The 23852-nt window shown below is 45.9% G+C and overlaps 2 protein-coding genes and 2 long non-coding RNA genes across 12 annotated transcripts; 2 read left to right on the top strand and 2 right to left on the bottom strand.

The window, feature by feature from the left end:
• Window positions 1–203: 203 nt before the first annotated feature.
• LOC127335165 (uncharacterized) lies at window positions 204–4995 on the bottom strand. 5 transcript variants are annotated; one of them, XM_051361756.2, is made up of 8 exons: window positions 4810–4995; window positions 3585–3724; window positions 3264–3310; window positions 2314–3158; window positions 1710–1790; window positions 1056–1118; window positions 582–707; window positions 204–504 (listed from the first exon to the last, which is right to left on the bottom strand). In XM_051361756.2, exons 1-7 carry the CDS (start codon window positions 4855–4857, stop codon window positions 624–626), a joined length of 1308 nt encoding a protein of 435 aa, XP_051217716.1. In that variant the 5' UTR covers window positions 4858–4995; the 3' UTR covers window positions 204–504; window positions 582–623. The 5 variants fall into 5 exon arrangements, with proteins under 5 accessions (XP_051217716.1, XP_051217719.1, XP_051217715.1 ...); XM_051361759.2 differs by having other exon boundaries at window positions 582–690; XM_051361755.2 differs by having other exon boundaries at window positions 204–707.
• A 1336-nt stretch (window positions 4996–6331) lies between these two features.
• LOC127335164 (uncharacterized) lies at window positions 6332–12927 on the top strand. 5 transcript variants are annotated; one of them, XR_007872626.2, is made up of 7 exons: window positions 6332–6714; window positions 7060–7141; window positions 7953–8065; window positions 8916–9029; window positions 11605–11655; window positions 11734–12432; window positions 12520–12927. It is a non-coding gene; the product is annotated as an uncharacterized lncRNA (long non-coding RNA). The 5 variants fall into 5 exon arrangements; XR_007872624.2 differs by having other exon boundaries at window positions 11605–12128; window positions 12363–12432; XR_007872628.2 differs by lacking the exon at window positions 11605–11655.
• A 1896-nt stretch (window positions 12928–14823) lies between these two features.
• LOC127329210 (MEIOTIC F-BOX protein MOF-like) lies at window positions 14824–20312 on the top strand. The gene is made up of 4 exons (XM_051355745.1): window positions 14824–15795; window positions 17431–17589; window positions 19951–20189; window positions 20303–20312. Exons 1-4 carry the CDS (start codon window positions 14824–14826, stop codon window positions 20310–20312), a joined length of 1380 nt encoding a protein of 459 aa, XP_051211705.1.
• Window positions 20313–20855: 543 nt separating this feature from the next.
• LOC127335163 (uncharacterized) lies at window positions 20856–22706 on the bottom strand. Its single transcript, XR_007872622.2, has 2 exons — window positions 22243–22706; window positions 20856–21134 (listed from the first exon to the last, which is right to left on the bottom strand). It is a non-coding gene; the product is annotated as an uncharacterized lncRNA (long non-coding RNA).
• Between the last annotated feature and the right edge of the window lie 1146 nt (window positions 22707–23852).

The following is a 23852-nucleotide window of genomic DNA, read 5'->3' as shown; positions in this document are numbered from 1 at the left end:
GCAAGGATCATGCGGAGCCACCAGCTATTCAGCTGTAATGGCTAACCACTGTTTCCAGCTAACATCTACTACTCATGAAGCAGAGCGATAGTACAAGCTACCATCGACTTGCTAAAGCATGCCAATGTAATAAGGTTGTCTAGATACATATAAATTTTGACAAATCTCAAACAACTTTCATGGAACGGAGGAAGTATAAGCACTCAGACTGGTATAAACACTGGCCTAGTACTCATCAGTAACCCTCTGGGTGAATTTGATGGCCATTTGGCATACATAATTGATTGGATTAGTTGTCACTCCCACATGTTCCCGAAATACAAAAAAAAAAAAAAAAAAAAAAAAAACCAGGCCGATCACGCTGCTAGACCCATATGTACCCATCTGTTTTAAAGCCTGCCACTGTTCACAATTACTGACGGGTAGCAGATCGTGAATGGAAGAATTGGGAGCATCAGCTGACATAGATGACTTTATACAAGCCAACAACATGGCAGCAATAATCTATCAGCAACAAAAATAAGGTTAACTAAGACAGGCTACCAGTGAGGATATACAAGATCCGCAGCAGGGTAGCTTACATCAGTAAATTGCATTCCCCAGCCAATGTTCCACGTCCTAGATCATCGGGCATCTTTGCCATTGTTTTGCATAGGGCGCCGCTGCTTGGAGAATCTTCTTCCTAGGTCCCTGATCCATGACAAACTCTAGTCAAAATCAGAATTAGTACCAAAAAAGCCAGAAAAGAAAGCCTAAAATCTAGGAAAGAATGTGCTGCAAGCCTGAAACCCATGTCTAAGTACAAATGAAGCAGCGTCACGTTTGAATTGCCTCAACATAAATGTCACCAGCGTGTAATGACTGTAGTCACATAGAGACTAGCCTTTCTACAGTGAATCTTTTGAATGAAATTCAGATACAGAACCTTATTGTCATCATCAAGAGTTCAAGACTAACAACAACAGTGCTGAAGTAGAGAAATACATACTTGGAATAAGAGCATCGCTATATATCATGTAAACATGCTAGCATAATTGAGCTATACAAATACTTACCATTGGTACTCCCATATCTTTCAGGTCGCCATCTTTCATCTGACTCAACGCAGTCATATCCACCTGAAAACAAGTGAATACAAAGCAAATGATGAACCATCGTAGTGATTAATCCATAAAGCATATGTCTAAATATACGCTCATGAAATGCTCAAATGGACAGTTTGGACATTTCAGAAAGAAAAAAAGCTTGAGACAACAAACAGATAGTTTAAAGATTCAATAGGTGTAACCAACAGAAGAGCAAGCATAGGCGTGAACCTATAGAATGATAATCATGAATGAAAAGAAAGATAAGAGACTAAGAACAAAACTTCTAATAAATTATCTGCAAAAGAACTGCTAAAGCTCTTTGAGGGAGCACAGCTTCATAACTCCACTCAAAAGATTAAATACTACCTCTGTCCATAAATAGATGTCTTAGATTTGTCAAATTTTGGATGTATGTAGACACTATTTAGTGTATAGATACATCCAAAATTTGACAAATCTAAGACATCTATTTATGGACGGAGGGAGTATAAGTCTTTCAAATACGACTCAGTGTGGCTAGCCAATACATAACAGATAAACCAGTATCAAAGTGAAGACTGTATATTTGCGCACAAGAAACAATTAGAAGTTGGAAACAAATAAAGAAGTAAAGGAAGTCACCTCCTCGCCCTGAAAGAGACAAACATACTTCTCAAGTCCCAGTGAATTCAGTAATCCAGTAACTGTCAGCGGTACTTCTGTCTGCAAAAGCACATAGAACAATGTTAGACAACTCCAGAGCAAATGTTAACTATAGAATTCATATCCAAAAGCTCCCTGATATAATTGGCCTGAAACTCAGCTAATGGCCATCATAACTGGAAGTTGATTTCTCACATACATAACTATGTATGGGTAAAGTGAACAGAAATTCAGCTATAAGCCTGGAACTACGCGCAAAGTGAATAAAACTAAGCTGGTGGTCAGCATAAGAATGGATGTGCCGGATATATGTGTATAATGATGTCAACTTTAGAATATCTTTTGGTGTTCTGAGACTGTTGCACTCAGAAGAATAAACACAGAACCTAACTAAAGTTCAAGATGATCTTTTTGTAATAAGTTCATAATCGAGCACCATTTTCAGTTTTAATTGCCAAGTATCCTATCAAGAACAGCATTACAGGACAAAGAACAGATGTGGTCTCAAAAGAAAATTTTAAAAGCTGAGCACAAAAAAAAGCAACGAATCGAAAAAGCAGAAGCCTATGAGAGAAATACAGACCAGTACAGTGTCCATAGGCAGACGTGCGCCAGATGAACTGATTCCATTAGCTGGTTGTACTGTATCAAGCAAAATGGTAGAATTTCCTTCGTAAGGTTGATGGGTTCTTAATGTGTCAGGAACATCTCTTGCGATGTGACTTGAAGATCTTGTGGCACCGACAGATCCAGGGGGTGGAATGGACCTGGCCTGGTCATACGTTCTTGGGGGAGACATGCCTCTTCGAACACTTCTTGGGGGAGATACGCCTCTTCGAACACTTCTTGGAGGAGACGAGCCTCTTCGACCGCTTCTTGGGGGAGACAAGCCTCTTCGAACACTTCTTAGGGGAGACATGCCTCTTTGAACACTTCTTGGGGGAGACATGCCTCTTCTTCGAGGAGACATGCCTCTTCGGACACTCCTTGGAGGAGACATGCCTCTTCGAACACTTCTTGGGGGGGTCAAGTCTCTTCTAACACTTGGAAGATTGTCTGGGGAGCTATGCCTCAAACCACCAGCAGTCCATGAGGAATAAGGTTTTCCTGAAGAATCAAACTTGATCAAATCGTCTGCACACCTTGCAGAGGGCAATTGGCTTGCAAGAGTAGAGGCTCTTGACTCTGGGACTCTCCCCCTCGAACCATACCCAGATCCTGATTCTGGGACCTCTCTCACATCATAACTAGATCTTGATTCTGGAACACGCCCTCTTGCTTCATATCCCTGGAGATTCTTTGAATTCCGTGAAAGCTTTTCACGGAGATCCACTCCATTCTGTTCTGTCTCACTGTTGCTCTTCTTTGACAAGCCTTTCCTCATTAGCTTCAGCCTTAAATCATGCCTGCCAATCTGGCGAACTTCAACTATTATGCAGCCCAACACATGCAAGAAAAAATAAGTGTCAACTAAACAGCTCACTATTATATTCTGGCATATGGGATAGCAAAAAACGAATTTTTTATAATCACCCAAACCATCATCTCCAATCTGCAAGCTACTGCTTTCTGTTTGCCGTCTGCAAAAGAACAGCAAAATTTCTAAGTAAGCACATGCAAATAGAAAATGGACGTGAACTGCTACAGCTAGTGCTTTCTTCAAAAAACAAAGTAAAATAAAGCTGCAGCATATGTTCAAGGGTAACAAGAAGTTGAATAATTTGCAGAGGAAAGACACAATGAGAACCTGAACTATCTGGTGCGAATATTACTTTGTATGTTACATATCTACTTAGAAACATCACAACACTTGTTTCAAGAAACAATGAATACTAATAGATCGAGGAAATATACCTTTTATTACCCTGCTTGCCTCCATACGAATCAGGATCAACCACAGTATTTCCTAATCTCTCTCTAACAGGTCGCTTTCTTCCTGATACTGGCAATTCATCATCAATACCAATATCAGAAATAGTTCGCCTTTTAACAACCTGCACCCAGAAAATTAAGGTAAAGAAGCTAAAGTTAATTCATTCTGAAGCCTTAAAAGGAAGAGAAAATATCAAAGCAATACAAGGCACTGACAACCCATGCTAAACATCTACAACACGGGATAAATTAAAAAAAAAATCAACCAATAAGTTCCTGAGTTCGAGATAGTTACAAGCGCCCTACTATGTCCGAGAAGCCAAATAGCATAACTAGACATCAAATCAATCAAGTTGTAGCCTGAGTTAGTCAGCTAAAAATTGTAAAAGTGCAAACGAGAACGAGATGGATTTTACATGCATTCTAGCACCTTCCCAGTAGCATCACCACAAGCTCTCAATTTAGGATGCGCTATAACGGTAATCATCAGAACAACCAGCAGAGAGCAATGAACCATTGGGGAACAGGGCGTACCCTGAAGATCTGAACAGAAACTACAAGAAAACATCCAATACAGAATCTTTGGTTGTGTCTCCTCAACTAAAAATTGTGTTACAGGCTTAGTCATTCGAGTGCCATTAGTCTATGCAAACATACTCAGCGGCATAAGCAATGTACTTAACCCTCATTGGCACTTTCCCTCTCAGCATTTCATCCAGTTACTTACTCGTCCTAATCGTTCCTAGTCTCATCTTATTTCTCTGAAGGGACACCAATAATAACCACTCCCCTTGCAAAGATATCCAGAGACTCCTTTCCTAAATCCCATAACATTGGAACATCCAAAAACATTATCTCTGTTCGTGCATTTGGTAAACAACAAATTAAAATCTGTACACGCACAGTAATCAATACCTTTAGGAAATCACAACAACTTCCTACCGCGTAACACTCACTTAGAACCTTCAGCGGAGACGAAGCTGAGGCCAGCGAGGTTCCGCCGCTTGAGGCACAGAAGCAATCGCAGCTATTAACACTCGAAACTAGGCATCCCGCGGCACGCACGCTATAGCTACGGTTTGGCTAAAGCTGCGCATCCGATCGCCTTCTAAATCAGCCGAACGACAATCGAATCTAAAACGAGGAAAGGCGCAGCGCAATCCGGCCTGCGGATATTAGAGCGCGGAGATCCTGGGCGACGGCTCACCTGGCCGCTGCGTCCGAGGGTGATGGTGACTTTGGCCGAGGATGCCATCGCGGCAACTCCGCCGCGCCCGCGTAGAGGATAGCTTCCGCCGGCGAGGAGGACGGTGGCGCGGGGCGGCGCGGCGCGGCGCGAGAGGGGGCGGTTAGGGTTTGTGGTGAATGGAGGAGATTGGGGCGTGCTGAAGTTTACCGGCGCTTGAGACGGGAGTGGGTTCGATGCATAGAAGCAGGCCTTTTTTGAGCTTTTGGTTTTCCTAAAAGAAAATTTTAAAAGGTTTTTTCGTAATAATTTTAATTCTCCCATATTCCAGCTTATTTCATGACGTTTATTGTCTGTCTTCTCTTGTCCGTATTTAGTGGTGGTGAGCCTTTGGGATCATTTTTTTTACATATTTCACTAATATAAAAAAAATCAAAGGGGCAGATTAAAACAATCTGAACGATCTAACCAGGAATTCTCGGTCCAGATTAAGGCTAAAACAGTGTTAGGCACCATCATAACATCCCACCATAATCAAATCACCACACCGTCGGAGCGGTGGATCCAAACAATCTAGACCATCTAATCAGTAAATTCGTCGGTTCAGATTAAGCCTAAAACATCACCTTCACATATTCACATCTCACCGTAATCAAATCACCAAACCGTAAGATAAAAGAAAATCCGCTATGCACAAACCCCTAACCTCCACTTGTAGTCGTACATGTGTTTATTGACGCATAATTACGTATTACACATGGGCACGTGATTGGTTATATATGTGTAATTACACACATATGCGTAAATTGCTTACATACACGTAATTACACACGGGCGTGTAATTGCTCATACGGATGTGTAATTGCTTATAGACACGTAATTGCACACAAACGCGTAACTGCTCATACGGATGCGTAATTGATTATACACACGTAATTGCGCATGAAGGCGTAATTGCTCACACTAACACGTAATTGCACATGGACGCGCAATTAGTTTCGTAATATTTTGCACATGGACGCGTAATTGCTTGTAAACGAGTAATTGCACATGAACGTGTAATTGCTTGGAGCATCTCCAAGAGATGATATATTTTACATCACATGTGATGTATTTTACATCACCTGTTTTTACTTTTTTCTTTGCTTATTTTTACATCACTTGTTTTTGCACCAAAAGGTCAAATGATGTAAAATACACCATCCCTCCTAAGTGTGCTTGAGCAGATGATGTATTTTACATCACCACCTAGGTGATGTATATTTCAAAATTGCAAGCATATGGATGAATTATACACTATATAAAAGACAATCAATTTAACCGACCTCCTATTGATCTGGGTACTGTAGATATGTAATTTTCGTCCATCCTTTTAGTGCCACGTAATCTTTCCACTGATGTGTTAAGTTATGTTTGTAATTTTTTTTAGCAGAGTGGGTTACCGGTTACCGGTTCAGATGCGTTTTCCTTTTCTCCTGTGCCCTTCTCTTTCGGTAAAGCGGTGGTTTCTTCCTGAAATTTCTAGTAACTGACTCCACATTCACAACACTTCTTTACCCTTTGACCGAAACAGTAGAGGAGAGACAAAATCTGGAACGGCTCTCTATCAAGTTCTTTTTCATGGACTCCCACGCCCTCCTTCTATCCGGCCTTCTAGCTGGCTAGGCCTATCTCCGCCGCCGTCGCACGGAACTCCGGCCCCGAGTAGTACGCAGACAACAATCAGTGGCGCTCGCTGCTGCCGGCACCATGACATGTGCCAGCACGGTGCGGGGGTCTCAAATTCTTTGATGGCAGCGACCACCATGGGCGATGGCAAGGAGGCCTGCCATGGCCGGCACCACTGAGATCTCCTGAAGTGGCCTGGAGAATCACCTCCTCCATGGAGCAATCCCCATGAGGATCTTCTCGATTCTACCCCGAACGGTAACAAACCCTAACCCTTCTCCTTCTCCTTCCTCCCCCCTCTAATCCATCAGATTTTCTCTTCTTGGAAAGTCTAGGACTGATCGCTTCTTGCGATTGGGCTGAATTTTTTTCCTTTTCCTCCATCGCGTCAGCCGCGTGCTTGCTTCAGCCGTTGGAGTTCTCCAACTGCGTGTAGCTTTAGTTCTCTAGACAGATCTCCTCCTAGCCACCGTATTTATTATTCCAAGCCGATCTACTAGGTTGTTGGTGTACATTAATTTGTGTTGCCCTTAATTCTCTGTCTTTGGATGTGGTGCTTACCGATTTTTCTCTTTCCAATTATTTGATGATCGATTTTTGCAGGCTCTTCTTCCTGCTCATTGATGCTACGGCCGGCCAGTTACGTCTCCTTCTGCTTTGTGTGCCTCATCTCACAATCAAAGATGTATGTAAGTGGTTTGCTTTTCTTCTTTGTTAGTGGTAGACCTGCATGGTTAATCACTCACCTGTCGTTTCAAATACTGTTGCCCTAGCTGCTGGTTTTGATGGTTCAGTTGTTGGTTCGATTCGTACTGAAAAATTATTACATCAGCCATGCAAGTTTAGCTGGCAAATTATACAGTTAATATTGCTGGCCGAAGGAAGGGGATTCATCTAGGCAAGCAGCCGACTGATTGTACTATTAATATGTTCATTTTGTTCTTTCTCTATTGGAAGCAAATTTCTTATATGCTGAATGAATGCAGTCAAAATCACAAAAAGTTTAATTCCACACGAATGCCAATATGCCCGGTCTCATGGTTCCATGCAGTCTATTGTTCACGAATCTGAAACCAGTATTTGACGATCCATAAGCGCATCACCATTTTTTTCTTCTTCTAATTTGTTTGTTTGTTCCTTGGTACTTGGAATTTTAATGAAGTCGTCGGCTTGGCTATGGTTCTTTTATTAGAATTTGGTTCATCTTCATTCTTCCGATAAGCTCTGTCGATATTATTTCAATTAGTTTCCGCGAGTGTAGACTTCTGTACGCCTCAAAAAATGACATGATGGGGTGTTCATGCACTTCTACTTAAAATTACTATTTAATATGGCAAAGTATTTTGTGTCTTTTTTTGTAACGATATGTCACCCTCCGGCGCATGTGTGCCATGTGTTATCGTGATGACATGTCTTTTCGTTTAGTTGATCCTTAGTTACTGATTGCTTCCTGCTACGGTGTCTAACAAGATTTGTATGGATGATCAATCGAGCAGGGAACACTCTACGCCGACGAGGCGCTCGAGTTGAAGCTCATCAGATACCAAAGAAGCGGGTTAGCTCTGCAGTCTGCACCATTGAGCTGCATGGGGATCTGATGTTTCAACAGGTAATTGATGTTGGGCTATGCTCCAATAGCTTTGATCTCATGCTTTGCTGCTAAATTGAAACAAACAATCTACTATTAATATGTCCATCTGACGCTATTTAAGTTTCTCTTGAAATGTTGCCGATATGCACAACGTGTTAATACATCAAACTAATCTGTCAACAGTTTTTGTGAACTTATGTTTCTGCACTGTATCACCTTTTGTCTTGCTGATAGACTGCATGGATCTGTCAAAAAAAAGTTCTGGAAAATTGGAATAACACTTGCTTTTGAGTTGTCAGATGGTTGCCAAATAGGTAGCTGTATTGATTTACTTTCAGCATTAACATTGCAGAATCCCCTTCGTATTGCTTTTGTACTTCTTTTATGTATATAAGATGGGGAAGGGCATGAGTATCCAAATAGCATTGATGAGTCACATAAGGGAAGAAGAGTTATTCACCTCAATAGATCTGCCGTAGATGTTGTTCTAGGTTATCTTCAGTGCATAGAAATATGCTGTCCTGAAATATACATAGAAAACTACCGGAAAACGCAAGTAATGTTCTGGCTAAAGTTCCCCTAATACGATATACTTTTTCCAACCTATCCTATTTGGAAATCATAAGCCCTTATATATAAATTGACCTTCTTCGCACATTGAAACTGTGATGGGTTTGACCATCTCTCAAGGAGCACTAGGCGTTAATGATATGGTGTTCATGTACATCGACCATATTTTGTAAAAAACAAGTTAATTGTATGGTTTCCCTTTTACTATATTTTCTTTATAATAATATCACACTTTTGCTGAAAATAAAATGGCGTTAATGTGTTATGGTTCTTAGATTAGTTTGGCCTTTGTCTGCAGGTTAAGTGACAAGCCCAGAGACTGATGATAATGTTTATATTAAAAGGTCCATGGTTCTTTGTTTGCAGTGGCCCTTGGAGTTTGTATATATGTACATATATCAGCTGACCTGAGGTAATTTTTATTTACATTATATATCAACCAAGGGTACAATGTAGTTAATCTGTCATTCCCTCTCCTCGCTAATTAGAGCATGTCTAACAGGCCCCGTATTTTTTCGCCCCGTAAAACCCGAGTAGAGGGCCCTGTATCCGGATTTCACCGGCCAAAAACTCGGACGAGCTAGCAGAGCCCGTATCCCCACCCCGTAAAACAGAACGGGGTGGGGATACGGGCTCTGCTAGCTCGTCCGAGTTTTTGGCCCCTCAAAACAGGGTTTTAGACACCAATTTGCACAACAATTTCACATCAAACATAGCACATCCAAAATATATGATGCATAATTCATAGTTTTAACATCACAACGCGATCATAGGCAATGTTCAAGCCACGGAAGTTCCCAAATGTGATCAACCATCAAGGGATCCATCGCCACCGGAGCCACCGCTCGCCGGAGACTCACCTTGATCACGAGCTTGACGCGCAGCCATCTTCCTCGCAATGATGTCCGCCTTGGTCTCCTTCCACCACGCCAGCTGATCCTCGTCCATGCCGTCCGTGCGCATCATCATGATTTCCCTCTCCTCGGCCAAGAGCTCCTTCATGGCCTTGGCTTCTTTGGCTTTGATCATCCTCATGTCAAGCTCATTCCTTGCTTGCACCTTGGCAAGCTTCACCTCACTCTTCTTGTCGGTGATGAGGAGCTTGGTCTCCAACGTCTTCATCGTCAATGCCTCCTTGGACTTCATGAGTTGATCCAACTTCTCCCGGAAGCTAGCTGCTTCAAGTTCTACCTTGACCCTCTCCTTGGCCTTCTTGTTGCCCTCGGGCTTGCCGGTGTTTCTCCCCCTCATGTCCTCCGCTTCATCATCCATGGTGATAAGTGCCTCCTTCTTGCACTTTGGCTCGTTGTCCCGCAACTTCCATTTAGGAAGATGTTGAAGGATGGAAAAGCAATGTTCAAATTGAAATTCCTTGTTCTTTGAGCCGGCCATGTCCTTGTACCTACCTTGAGCATACTTGGGCTGCACAACAATAGTTTGAGGAGATGTTTCCACATCATGAACACATAATATGGATAGCTCGTGATATTTCACATCATCAACACAAGGAAAACTTACGTAGTCCTCCGGCACGCATCCACTAGGAGGGCTGTCGGCCACTTGATCCATGGCAGCACTCCAACGAGAACAAGCCAGCTTGATGATGTTCCATCGGCCTTCAAGGGAGCGGTAGGATCTGTCCGCCATGCTCTTCGTGCGAGGCTTCAGCTGGTGGTACTGATCCTCAATGCGCTGCCAATAGCGCTTGCCGCCTTGGTCCACTCCGGTGCACGCATCCATCCCCACCTTGCTCCAAGCACGGACCAAGATGACGTCCTCGATCTCGCTGTAGTTCGCCGTGCGTGGCTTCGGCGTCGACGAAGAACCGGCGGCAGCCGGATCAACCTCAACCACCTCCTCCTCGTCACCCTCATCCTCCTCCTCCTCATCAATCTCTTCAACATTGCACTCCCCATCGAATGCACCGATACCGGCGTCCAAATTCACCGCGGAATCGTTGAGCATGTCCATGTACGATGTTGTGGACTCAACATCGAACACCTAGTCTACGTCGATGGTGGTTGGCGGCGGCGCGGGCGGCGCGGGCAGCGCAACGGCCGGAACGGACGGAGGAGGGGTCGTGACCTTGGAGGCCGGCGGAGGCGCGAGGCCGATGCGGCTGATTGCCTTGGTCCGCACCTTGGCCGGCGCCACACCCCTCGGCCCGGCGGCCTTGGTCTTCACCCGGCCCGTCTTCTTGGCAGCCGGCGGCGCTTCGCCCGCTGAATCGGCAGCCGCCGCCGCCGCTTCGAAGAATTGCTTCAGGATCCTCTTCCTCTTCGACGGGATGGTGGAGGCGATCATGGCCGACACGACGCCGGCGGCCGGCGGACCTCCGACGGGGACATCAACCACCGCGCCCGAAGGAGGTGTACCGCCGGCGGTAGGCGGCTCTTGCGGACGGTCCATGGCGGCCGGATCCGGCCGGGAATGGCGCGGGGGAGGAGATCGGGCGGCGGCGGCGGCAGTTGGCTTCAGCGAAATGCTTCCCGCGCAGTGGAGTGGGCGATAGTGGTTTCGCCCACTATCCCCGCTCCCACCCCGCACAAGTAGGGGGCGAGGACCCGCCCCGTACTCGAAAACAGCAAAAAACGATTCGGGGGCCGTTTTTACGGGGCGTGCTAGACGGCCGGGTAGAGCCGAAACCCTCAAACCGGCGGTTATTATACGGGTTTGCCCCTTTTACGGGGTCTGTTAGACCTGCTCTTACAACATTATTAATTGAAAGGAAGAACTTCACTTCAGTTTGAACTTAATGGTAATACAAATTTTACCTCACAATCGAGAGTTGACGTACATTCTAATATGCCATTGGTAAAGAGTAATAATGAGCCTTCATACTTGGGTTCAATTTACCATGTTTTCCATGAACCTAGAAATAGCCTGTTGTCAATGACTAATACACATGTTCACCTTTAAATTGTCTTTCTCAATTGAGGCAACTGTATACTCTCAGAGATCTCTTACTTGCTCTACTTCGTTGTTAGCTGACTGTTCACAAATTCCCCCATTATCCATGCATAGAATGGGGTAGAAAGGTAAGCCACTCTTCAGTTCCACAAATTAGCTTGGAAAGGTACAGCAGGCCCTTAATTTCACATGCAAACTGTTCACAGGTAGAAGCTCTCAGTCAATGGATAAGATATCCAGCATACGAAGAGAATAGAAGAGGTTATAGGACAATTCATGTTTTCCGGCTACCAATGTAATACAATTATGGGCCATGGTACAACTTTGGTTGTCGTTACAGCAAGAGGTCTAACAGACTATGTACCATCTGCTATAAGCGGCACAGTTGGAAAAAATGAGTCGTTGTCGCCGAGGTACACCAGTAGCCATCGATCTTGACAACATACCATTCCCCATCCCGAGTTCTCAAATGATCACCACTATTGATTCAGTGACAGCACCCAGCAGTGCTTTCAGACTGCCAGCAACTATTCAGAAATCTGAACAGCTTTGTTTGCCTGAAGACACGGCCACCCCATCAGTAGGCAACGAAAATTCAGAGGTAGAAGACACCAATTCAGACTTACAAGAGTTAAGCGAATGCAGCAAACAATAAATTGTTTCAACTCCCAGCAACAATCTTACAAGGAACACTTTTTTTTATAACAGAACATAGGCTCCACGACATAGGCAAACAAAGGAAAAACCATAAAAGTCAACCACCACGCCATTGAAAAAATGGTGGCTGCCTACTCGAACCTACACTGTCAACTCATAGCCAGTCTATTTTTTGCAGTGCACCTGCTGAGAAAAGGAAGTAAACAAGGAACTGTTTCCCACCTAACAAAAGGAGCTTAACTTACCAAGTAAGCACTCGAGATACATATTATGTTGAATTTGCTATACCACTAATTGATGTACTAACTTCACTCACTTTGTTCCTCCACAATCAGGACCAAGAATGCCATTTATGCACTACAACCACGGCAGTTCAGAGACTGGAGACAGGGAGTTCAATTGATGAATCAGAAATTAGTCGCCAAGTTGTCAACCTAATTGGTCTAGGTGTCATTCCAGGAACAAGTACTTCTGCCGTATCACTCCACTAGATGCTTGCTCAAATGTTATGAATAGTTCTCTATTAGTTGTCATGCTCTAACCGAGAAAACTAAAGCCCGCAATGCTCACATGTTTATGCATAACTAAGCTGTGGCACCCTGGCCCCTGTCTAGCCAGGCTTTGTATGCCAGTATATACCTTTTTTCCCAGTGTAAAGATGCATCAGCGCTGGCTGGCCTCTGCTATGTAATCCAATGTATACGTACGTATGTATGGTAGGACATGAGCCTTCTTCTGCTGTCCATTGTGGTATCCACTAAAACCGATTTCTTGCAAACTTACAAATCTACACTAAATTCACAAAAGACAAACCAATTTACTCCAAGATAATTACTACTAATTACACATACAAAAGATAATAATATCACGGGCGCGGCGTGTCGTCGCGCCAATGCTTCCTAGTATCATATCAAAATGATTCGAAAACACAAATAAAATACAAACAATACTGAATAGTGCATTACGCAAATAATTCATCATTATTACATGAATAGTTCTTCATCAACTTGCACACAAATCAACTCACAGACATGCATAAGTTATCACAAACACTCGAAATTCATCCACAAACACACATAGTTCATCACATAATTCAACGACGCCCACCACTCCGTTGTTGCTCCCACCATGTCCACCACTCTTCCATGAGATCCTTGTGAATATTTTGATGGGTATCTTCATCACGGATCGCATGACAGCACTCAATGAAGCGGGCGACGCGATCTTTCTTGAAGGAGGTGTCGCGCAACTTGACCGCCTCCGCAATGTATTTGAACAACTCCGTTCACATCCGACGGGTCATGAAAATATTTGTGCATCAGCTGGCAGTCGGCATTGGCCCTTTCTCTCTTGAGTATCTCACGTCCAATGACTGAGCTGCCATGTTTCGAGCGCTTGTTGTTCTTGTGCGCGTGCAATGCAAGCACCATGCCTATGTCATGTTCCTCTTCCATATGAAACTCTTCCTCAGACGTCGTGTAGTCATAGGAACTCGAATTCATCTACATTTGATTATGTCGACTAACAACTACACTACAACTAGAATTATCAAACAAGTAGTTGCAAGAAAGAGACAAAATTGCTACCTTTGTTGCAATTGTACGACGAGCAGCAAGAGGGTGGCGACTACGAGCAGCAGGAGGACGACGATGGCGAGCAACAAGGAGATGGCGCCGACGCAAAGAAGCACCACTGGTGCGAGGCGGACGAGTTGGAGACGTCGAGCAGACGTCGAGCAGCGGTGGTTGAGGCGGCTAGGGAGCGGCAGTCACAGACAGGCCCAATCTTGCCATCCCAAGCTCCGGGAAGAGTAGCCGCCCATCATCGGTGGCAGATCATCGTTCCACGATCGCGTAGAGGGCTGGCCACGGCGGCGCTTGGTCGGAATCGGCCAGAACCGAGATCGACGGCCGTTCGATTTCACCAAGGTGACCGCGTGTTTCCGGCCATCCCAAGCTCCGGGAAGAGTCCGGCGAGGCGGGAATAGGACCAGCGGGCGACGAGGGAGTGGGGCCGACGGAGGCGGTCGGGCGCGCGGTGGGGAAGGAGGAAATGACAAAGTAGCGGTTAGAGGTTGCACGCGGCGTTTTTATGTGTTACATCACCACCCAGATGATGTATATTTGTGTAAAAAATTTGGGCTATTTTTGCATCTAAATCATTTGCTGGAGCTGTTTTTTTATTTTTTGCTTCAATGTGATATAAACACGAATTTGCTCGTGTAACTGAACCTGTATGCGACGTGTAATTTGTATTTGTGTCCAGATTTGCAATTTTTGCATCATTTTATTTTTCATTATCATTTTTTTTTGTATAACCGCATATCAGAGCAAAATGAAGCTAGCTACCGTAACCCGATCGAAGTTGCCAAACAGAAAAGTGTAACCGGATCGGAGCAAGCTGCCAAAGAAAAAAGAGTAACCCGATCGACACAGACACACGGGGTGCTGAGCGTCTGTGCCCACCGAGTGATCGGAGTCGGAGCTCGGACGCCGACACGTCTCAGACTCCATCTCCTGAGTCGGGCCAAACGTTTGGTACATAAATAGTCACCGACTAACCTGTTCGTTGATCAAACGACCTTCCTTGCACCCGTAGCCGTAAGACTGGAGAGCGCAGACACAGCCGAGCGACCCGCGATGGTCAGCAGCGTCGAGGTGGAGTCGGTGCCGCCGACGGCGCTTCCCTCGCGCAAGCGTGCCCGACGCCTGGACACGGCGGAGGACCGTCTGAGCGACCTGCCGGACTGCCTCCTGCACGCCATCCTCGCGCGCCTCCAGTCCCGGCAGGCCGTGCAGACGAGCACGCTGTCGCGGCGGTGGAGGCACCTGTGGCGCTCCGTGCCCTGCGTGGACATCGACCAGCGCCAGTTCCCCGGCAGCCACGTGCCGGGCTCCCGGCAGCGCGGGCGCTTCGAGGACTTCGCGGACAGCATGCTGGCGTTCGCCGGCGCCGCGCCGTCGTCACGGACGCCTCTGGACGCGTTCCGCCTGCACCTGGTCGACGGCGGGAGCGCGAGCTCCGACAGGTGGGTGCGCCGCGGCCTCAAGCGCCGCCCGGCCACCGTCGACATCCGCTGCAGCCTCGGCGACTTCAGAGGCATGGTCGAGTGGCCGCCGGGCCACGTCAACCTGGCCGCCGCCGCCTGCCGCCTGACGACGCTCACGCTCTTCGGCGTGACGCTGCGGCACGGCTTCGCGGAGAGGCTCGGCGCGCTCTGTCCGGCCATCCAGGACCTGCGCATCGACAACTGCCACCACCACTCCTCCCACTGCACCATCGTCTCGCCCTCGCTCAAGTTCCTCACGCTCTTCTGCAGAATGAGCTACCCCTATTCCTCCGCCATTACTTTGGCCATCGCCTCTCCTCGGCTCGCCACCCTCTTCCTCTTTGTTCCGTTCGGCGGCACGGGCGTCCACCCGGTGATCACTGCTGCTCCGGGACACCAGGCGCTGGCGTCGCTTGCCAGGGCGTCCATCTGTATATACGATCGGGACCGCCCGAACAAACGGCCCAACAAGACCAAGCTCGAGTTCCTGAGGTCCATGCGCGTCTTCCTCGCACGATTGTCCAACGTCCGGATCCTACGACTCTCGGGGTTCACCTCGAAGGTACGCATTCTGCAACCTGTAGCTAGCTAGATACATAATCCAAATTTTTTTAATAAAAGCCACAACGTTGCCCGACTTTAAATTAATAAAGCTCATACATGCTGCGGCATACAGCTTAGCCAAAGTAAAACGAGGATGAAACAGGGGTTGGTCTCCCCATAACAGACCGAACCAAACACATGGTAGATATAGCCGGGTGAAGAAGATCGACTTTCCTCATCCATCACTTGGCACGACCGCTGCGTGGAGTCGCTTGGGCTCGCTTACTACCCCCAAAGGCAGAGACGATCCAGAGGCTTCGCCAGAAGAGATCATAGCTGGACAAAAAGCATAGTTTTGAAGATAATATCAGCTGGGTGGTTAATAAATTTAGACTCTATAGTAATTTGGTTCCTAACAAGCCATAGGGCCCAAGATTGAGACACAAAAATAATCTAAACGACTCTATGGAAGCCTGAGAAACTCGATAGGATAGCGAAGAATTGGGGGAAGTTAGCCGGACACCATTTGGCGTAGCACACTGTAACACCCCAACCACCCTCCGGCTGGGCATGTTACCCCTGACAGCTCACTAGGACCTCTAGACTAGCCCCACAAACCAGCACATGTCTTTTCTGCGCACTTTGTCCTCACTAGTGCGCACCCGGGAACTACTTCCCGATCGGTCACCCATCCTCAAATTACTCCATGACACCATTTGCAGCAGCTGGCGTAGCACACTGTAACACCCCAACCACCCTCCGGCTGGGCCTGTTACCCCTGACAGCTCACTATGACCTCTAGACTAGCCCCACAAACCAGCACATGTCTTTTCTGCGCACTTTGTGCTCACTCGTGCGCACACGGGAACTACTTCCCGGTCGGTCACCCATCCTCAAATTAATCCGGGCCAAGCACGCTTAATCTCGGAGTTCTTTGTTGATGAGCTTTCGGAAAATAAGTTGCAACTTGTTGATATGAGTATCCTATCAATCCTATTGAGCCATGGGCCAGGATGTCACACTCATCCCCCCCTTAGAAGATCGATGCCCTCGTCGATCAGTCCCAGGCGAGGAACATCCCCTCTTGGCACACGTCTGTGCGTTCAGTGCCGGCACATGTGCCACGACGGGCCACACGAGCCATGCGCCACATGCCCGAACCCCTAACCCACACACGCCCGTGTAACCGTGAAGGTCGGCTCTAATACCAAATGTAACACCCCGATCACCCCGGCCGGACCTATTTGATATGAGTATCCTATCAATCTTATTGAGCCCTGGGCCAGGATGTCACATACACTCCATGCAAACTTCGCCGGAGAACACTAAAAGAAGATATGCTTGGCAATTTCCACTGCCCCACACAATACACAACAACCCGCCCCTAGGCCGTGTCGGTCCACTACATTGGCACTAGACAGCAGTCGATCAAGAATCAGCTGCCATGAAAAAATTCTTGTTTTGAGTGTGACACGAGCCGCCTAGACCTCCCTGAAATGCGCCAAAGAAGCACCCTGAGCTAGTTTAATTAGCATACATGAAGCTGACGGGGTACGATCCAGAAGGGTCCAGTATCCAGACCACCTCATCCTGACCTTCCACAAGATTTGTTGCTGTATAATTCTATTTTCACTCTCCTGTTTCTGTATTTCAGGCATTGCTGGACCACGAATCTCAAGAATTCCCGACGTTCCAAAACCTGACAACATTGGTTCTCCGCTGCTGTGATGTTGGAGCGTTTAACTCCCAGGTGCTGCTGAGAATGCTTGACAGTACCCCTAATTTGGAGAAGATTGGATTGTACCACTGCAAGGTATACGTTGCTCACCTGTAAACTACGCTATACAAGTCCTTTGTTTCTTGTATATACCTTACACATACATGAAAGCTAAAACCCTGTACTTCAACAGTTTTCAGGTCGTCTCAAGGGTGGGAGAAGAAAGACAGAGGCTTCCAGACAACGTGTTAAAACACTTGTTCAGCACAAGAACCTGAGATCAATAGAAATCAAGTACCAACCAGATGATCAAACTCACTGGAAAGAGTTTTTTGCGAAATGTTTAGGGAAAGTGCAGCTGTGGCGGCTTGTCAAGAGATCGTACACCGTGGTTCCGAGCTTATGTGTGAATATGGGAAGAGGAGAGGTTTCCAACGCCGCTCGTAACGCACCAGTTCCAGAGATGACATTGGGTCTCGGTCGCTTGCGCATCACTATGTGTAGTGATCAAGTGGCAACCACAACAAGAAGGGTGCAACGGAGAGTAAAAAGGAATCGCCGGCCCACAACCGGAACCGATAGTCAGGATGCTCCTAGGCTTAATTCGACGGACGATGATGTGCAGAGCACAAAGCACAAGGATGATACAGTACAAGAACTAAAAGAACAACACAAAGGGACTAGTACGATATAGCACAGGATTAATTGACCTCCAAAGACATTTTTTAGTATGTAAGTTAAGTTGATTTGTATTGTATTGTATTATATTAAGTTTGCTACATCTGATGGTTTGACCATGAGATGTATATATAGTATGAAAAGATCTAGCCTGATATTGTTTACAAATAGAGTTTTCTTTGTTGAAATTGGTTTAGTGTTGGAATGTTACTACCGAGTATATTTATACGAGTAAAACTAAACATAGAACGGCGGCAACTTGGCTTAACGACAGAAGCCAGCTCGTGTCTCCCCATTTGCGCAGCCGCCTTACTATCCTCTGTTCCACGCTATACTCACGACGCAATCAAGGTCAACTCCTCTCTTGCTCATCTCGTTTCGTCTCTGAAAGTGCATCTAGTATCCCTATAGGGGTTTAGATGATTTTTCACATGACAACCACGAAACTAATCACTCGATGAATTTTGAGGATTTTTACGGTACCCTGTACTCTAAAACTATGGGGTGGAGTACCTGACCCATCTAACCGTCTGTGATGGAGGACTAGCGTTAAAAAAAAATTTGAGAGTGCCAAAAGTGCAATTAAATCGATTTGCACTTAAACCCTCCGTCCTGATTCCCGATGGATTGAGATTGATTTGCGCGCCTCACCCATTTCCGCTCGATTCCGCGCCGCTGCATCCCGTGATCTAGCATCCCACTTCGTCTCCGCCGCTTCTTCCCTTGTTGACCGCCTGACGCCGCCACCTCCGTGTCGTGGTTGAAGGTCCCTTCTTCCCCTACGCGCGCGGCCGCCTAGATCGATCGTCTCCGCCGATTGCCGTCGTTGCGGCGCTGCACGCTTCTTTGTTGGCAGCGTCTCGCGGCCGCCTCCGGCATCCTGGTCGAACGACGTGGTATCTCCGATCCATTTGGCTGTGAGCTGGTTAGAGACTCGCGTACTAGACTACTAGCAGTAGTGGCCATGCAGTACAGTTTCGTTGCCCAGATTTTAATTGACGATCCTAGTATTCTACTCCCTCCGTCCCGGTTCACAGGACCTAATCTGAAAAAACATTTGTCCCATAATACCTTCCCACTAAGCCCTGCATGCATTTAATTAGAAGTAGTACCTCCCTCTAATTACTCTCTCATTTCTCTTTCTCTTTTTTTAAGCCGGTGGAAACAACCAGTGCATGCAGGCAGGGTGGAAAACTGAATGACTTTTTATGTGAGGCTGCGGTGCATGCAAGTCTATTAGCATTCCTATTAATTAGCCAGAATAGCTGATTGGAGAAAGGCAAGTGCTGAGAAGATTTTTAGCAGCCAATCAAATGCTACCTTGGTCACCGTACAAATTTACGTGAGCCCTGTGAACCGGGACGGAGGGAGTAGTGAACTCATGGTAGCAAGTTCTAGTTATTATTGTCTCAAATTGATCCCTGTAGTTCTCTGATGGTTGGCATCTATAGATTTGCTGAAATTTAACCATGCATAATCGTTAGTAGTACGAACAGTACAATTGTAACATGCTTCGTACTGAACGGTGGGCACTGAATAATCTTTAGTATCTTTGGCTGATACCTTTTGCTAGTACATGCTATTTCCAAATTCTGAAACTTTATATCTGCATGCTGAAAAAGGCAAATTGATGCTAGAAAAATTATATGAGGTTTCTCGTTCTATTTGGAGCCAATAGGGACAGTTGATGTTTCATGATGTTTTAATTAATTAGTTCAGTTATAATTTGGGCAGCCTGGCATAGAGATGTACCTAAGATTGATGGTTTGATAATGACAGGTTTGGATGGTTGATGGTACCGACGATGAAACTGAGCAAAAGAGGGAGCCACGTGCGCTGACTCATTGTGGGTGTAAAGCTATGCTTGAGATCCATCGTATTGCTGGTACGGATCCAATCCAGAGAACGGAGCCATTTCATGAGACACTCAGGGAGACCAATGGGCGAAAGAGGAGATCCGGGCGCTGCAGCGAATGTGGCAGTTTCAACCACGACATTTGCAAATGTCGTGATCTGGGGTAAATATTTTTTATTTAATCAGGTTACTGTACAAGTATTTCATTTTGTTTTTCTGCTGCCCGAACCTTAGGCCATATTTCTGAACTGATCTATGTTAATTTTTGTATTATAGGAGAGGTTGATAAGCCTGTGTATTTTCATCAAGTCAAGTTTATGGAGAAAGATGATCTACAAACTGCTTGCGTGTTTCAGTTCTAAAAGCTTGGACCTTCAGCCTGCGTATTTTCATTCAGTCAAGCAAAAGATAATAGATACCAGACATTCATTGTGTTGGTAGTAAGACATGTTTCAGTTTGAAATAGTTGAACCTTCAGTCCTTGTGTACCAGCAAATAAATATTGTGTGATAGAAATTCTGTAAACTTAATATTTGTTGTATGCCTGCATTCAGTGGCCTTGGTGCATGTATTCGTTCAGCCAGATTTTAATGCCTGCTAAATTTGGTGCATGCATTCCTTTTGGTTTCGGCATTTCATGATTTTGTTTTCCTAAATTACTACCTTCAGCCGCCGCTAGAAAGAACGAAGCAATCTACCTTGACCAACAAGATGTATGGCAGAATCTGCATTGACAAACAAGTTTAGCAGATCTGTCAATATGCTAACAACACGTCGTGGTGTTTATTCTATCAGGATCCATCCTCATCCAAATCTGTCAAGAGCAAAGTGAAAATACCACGTGTTCCAACAACACCAAAGGATTCCACTGAAAAATCCCAAGAACAGAAAGCCATAAAGGCGACAGGAACAGATAAGGTACATAAAAGGAAGCAATTCTTGGCCTCTCAGAAAGAAAACAATTACTATCTAATAACTTCACTAATCCGCAGGAAACAATGGTCCACTGTCAAACAACAATCTACAAGCTTATTTGGAAAGTCTTGACACTGAGACAGAGAGGTAATTGCAACAACCCCTCTTGCAATGTTCAAATTCACCGCCAGACCTGCAAGAAAGTGGTCGATACTTACAACACTGAGTGGAATGGAAACAACAAATTATTTGTCTTTGTACATAAGTTACACATGTGCGCAATAATTACATCATGTACTTCAAAATATCGCCCATACATTCATTTTAACTTTCCATCATTCATTCATATGCAGAAAGATGTAGACATTGACAAGAAGCAACTACATGCGATATGCCCTACAGGGTGAAGAACAAGGTCGAAGTACGAAAAATAGACGCGGTTCCTGCTCGAAGATCTTCTCGAAGAAAAAGAAAAAGTCCAGAAGAGCATTTTTTGCGGGAGTTCTAGTCCTGAAGAGTAGATCAGCCTTATGGCACATCAAAGCAGTTTACTTCAAACAGTTTTCCTGTTAGACCATAAATATTAGTTCGTGAGCAACTCAAGGTTCATTGTTATATGACATTACCATTCAGGTCAAGCATGGGTTTAAGAGTGAGATTTTAAAAATTCTAGCTCATTTACGAATCTATGTACTATGTGTATCTAGTTTCAAGGTTGTCCATAATAAATGGTCAGGCTTCGATTAGGTTGTGCTACGGTCAAGGTTCAAGGGATTCTACTGGTAACACATGCTAAGAATTCACACAGTAAGCCTTCAAATTTATAGAAGCTCTCACAAATTGGTGACTGAAAAAATTTCAGGAGTGGTCACCATTACAAATGCATAGCTATTTTTTTAAAGGGTACCAATTATGGCCACTTGTGAATGTCTCAATCATTCTGTACTACATGATGAAGTATAAACAGTGAGCGGTTTTTTATCAAAACGAGAACGAACTACTATTGGTCGCTTCCATTGTTCCGAGGGTAGTCGATAACATCAAAACTGAGATGTATGTATCCATATCGTCTAAAATACAGATCAAAGTAATCATGAACACATGTCAAGTTTTGTATTTCCAGAAATTCTTGACATGCCCAATAACAACCAGTATTTGTAGATTGTATGTATGTTGTTCCTTGCAACACCAATCTAATATCTCTGTTCTCAACTATGAATGTACAAACAGAGAGCAGCCCTAAAAGAATTCTAAATCATGCATGGAAAAATTAGAGGGATTGGGACTGGGATGTTCCTCACATGGAGCATGAATCCGTGAAGGGAGCAAACCACCTAGCTGCCACGGTCGCTCCTCCCTTTCACCCATCACGCCAACGCATCGAGCAACCTCTACTGCCACCGACCTGGCCGCCACGGCCGCTCCCACCTCGCCGCCGAGGGAGCCGACCACCACTGGCGCCCATCAGTCCGCGCGCATCCTTCGGGGGCCTGGACGCCATGGCCACGCGGCGCGTCGTCCCAATCCCCGAATGGCTCGTCCTGCGCCGGCTGGACGCCACGGCTGCGCCTCGTCCCCCTTCCCCGCTTGGACGCCACGGCTGCGCTGTGCCTCATACGTCGGTCGGCTCCTGATACGTGCATCCGTGATGGCCTTGACGCCACGGCCGCGCCGCTCCGCGCCGCACCTCATCCCCCGGTCGGCTCCTCCATTTTTCCCTGATACCTCTCCTCTAGGGTTCGTCCACAAAGGAATCGATTTGGGACGAAATGGGTGACTTTTGCAAAAACACCCTCACACAAACAAGACATCACGGGAATACCCCTAGTCGGGTGCACATATTATAAGAAATTGCTTTCTCCCCCTCCGGTGGAGGTACTCCACCGAGAAGATATCTAGTACTACCACGGACATGGGTGCTACATGATTCCAGAAGAATATAGGCCATTTGATCTATTCCAAGGGACAGGATCGAATCTGACATGGAATTTTTCTGCCACCAGGTCGAATATGCACATGCGACCCTGCGCTTCACTAAATTTGAAGAGTACAGCCTTAAATTTCAGAAGTTGCTCCGCTCAGATCGCCCCCAATTTTCCAAATCGCTTGCAGCCGGAGCTAGACTGGGCTGTCGCCAGAGCTGAACCACAGCATCGACGGAGCTAGTTGCTCCATGCTTTATGCGGTTATATGACCGTCAGGGTTGCTAATTACAAACAAAATCTTGCCAGATTAGGAAACGGCAAGAACTAGTGGGAATGAGAAATAGGAATACTAATGTTTGTGGAGACAATATTGACATATTCTTGTGTTGTGGCGCGAGGGCCACACTTTCAATCTGTGCACCTACCCACGTGGCTTTGATTTGAGGACGAATTTGAATGTCGTGGTGGCTTGTTCATCTGCTGCAACCTAGCTTCTATATTTGGGGACCATATGAATTTAGAGAGATGGGAAATAATGGATTATCTGCTGGAATACGAAAGAAAGGAGGGACTACTATGCACATGTTCCATGGTGGGTGGCAGATCTTGAGTCAGGTTTAATCATGTCCTTTCATTTTGTTTGGACGGTCTAGATGGTTGTGGAAACTAGTAGTACACAAAGACCTTGTAGCACTAGATATGTTCTCCCACTCCACCACTATTCCGAGTGAATTCAGTTAGTACTCCATGCCATGGTTGGGGAGTACCGAGGGCTGACGAGCCGCTCGATGGGTCAGATTGGACGGGGCGATTTACACAAAAATAACCTAAAACTGAAAGAAAAGCACAGACTGATCCTCCGGCGAAACTATTTCACGGATCTAACCCTTTTGTGTGGCGCCCCTCTCATGGGCGCCACACATGCTCATGTGGCGCCTCCGGCGCTGGCGCCACACACCCATCTGACGTGGCCCGTCGACGCTGAG

The sequence above is a fragment of the Lolium perenne genome, chromosome 2 (assembly GCF_019359855.2).
Source record: "Lolium perenne isolate Kyuss_39 chromosome 2, Kyuss_2.0, whole genome shotgun sequence".
Taxonomy (NCBI): domain Eukaryota; kingdom Viridiplantae; phylum Streptophyta; class Magnoliopsida; order Poales; family Poaceae; genus Lolium; species Lolium perenne.
This window is presented reverse-complemented; position numbering and strand designations above follow the sequence as displayed.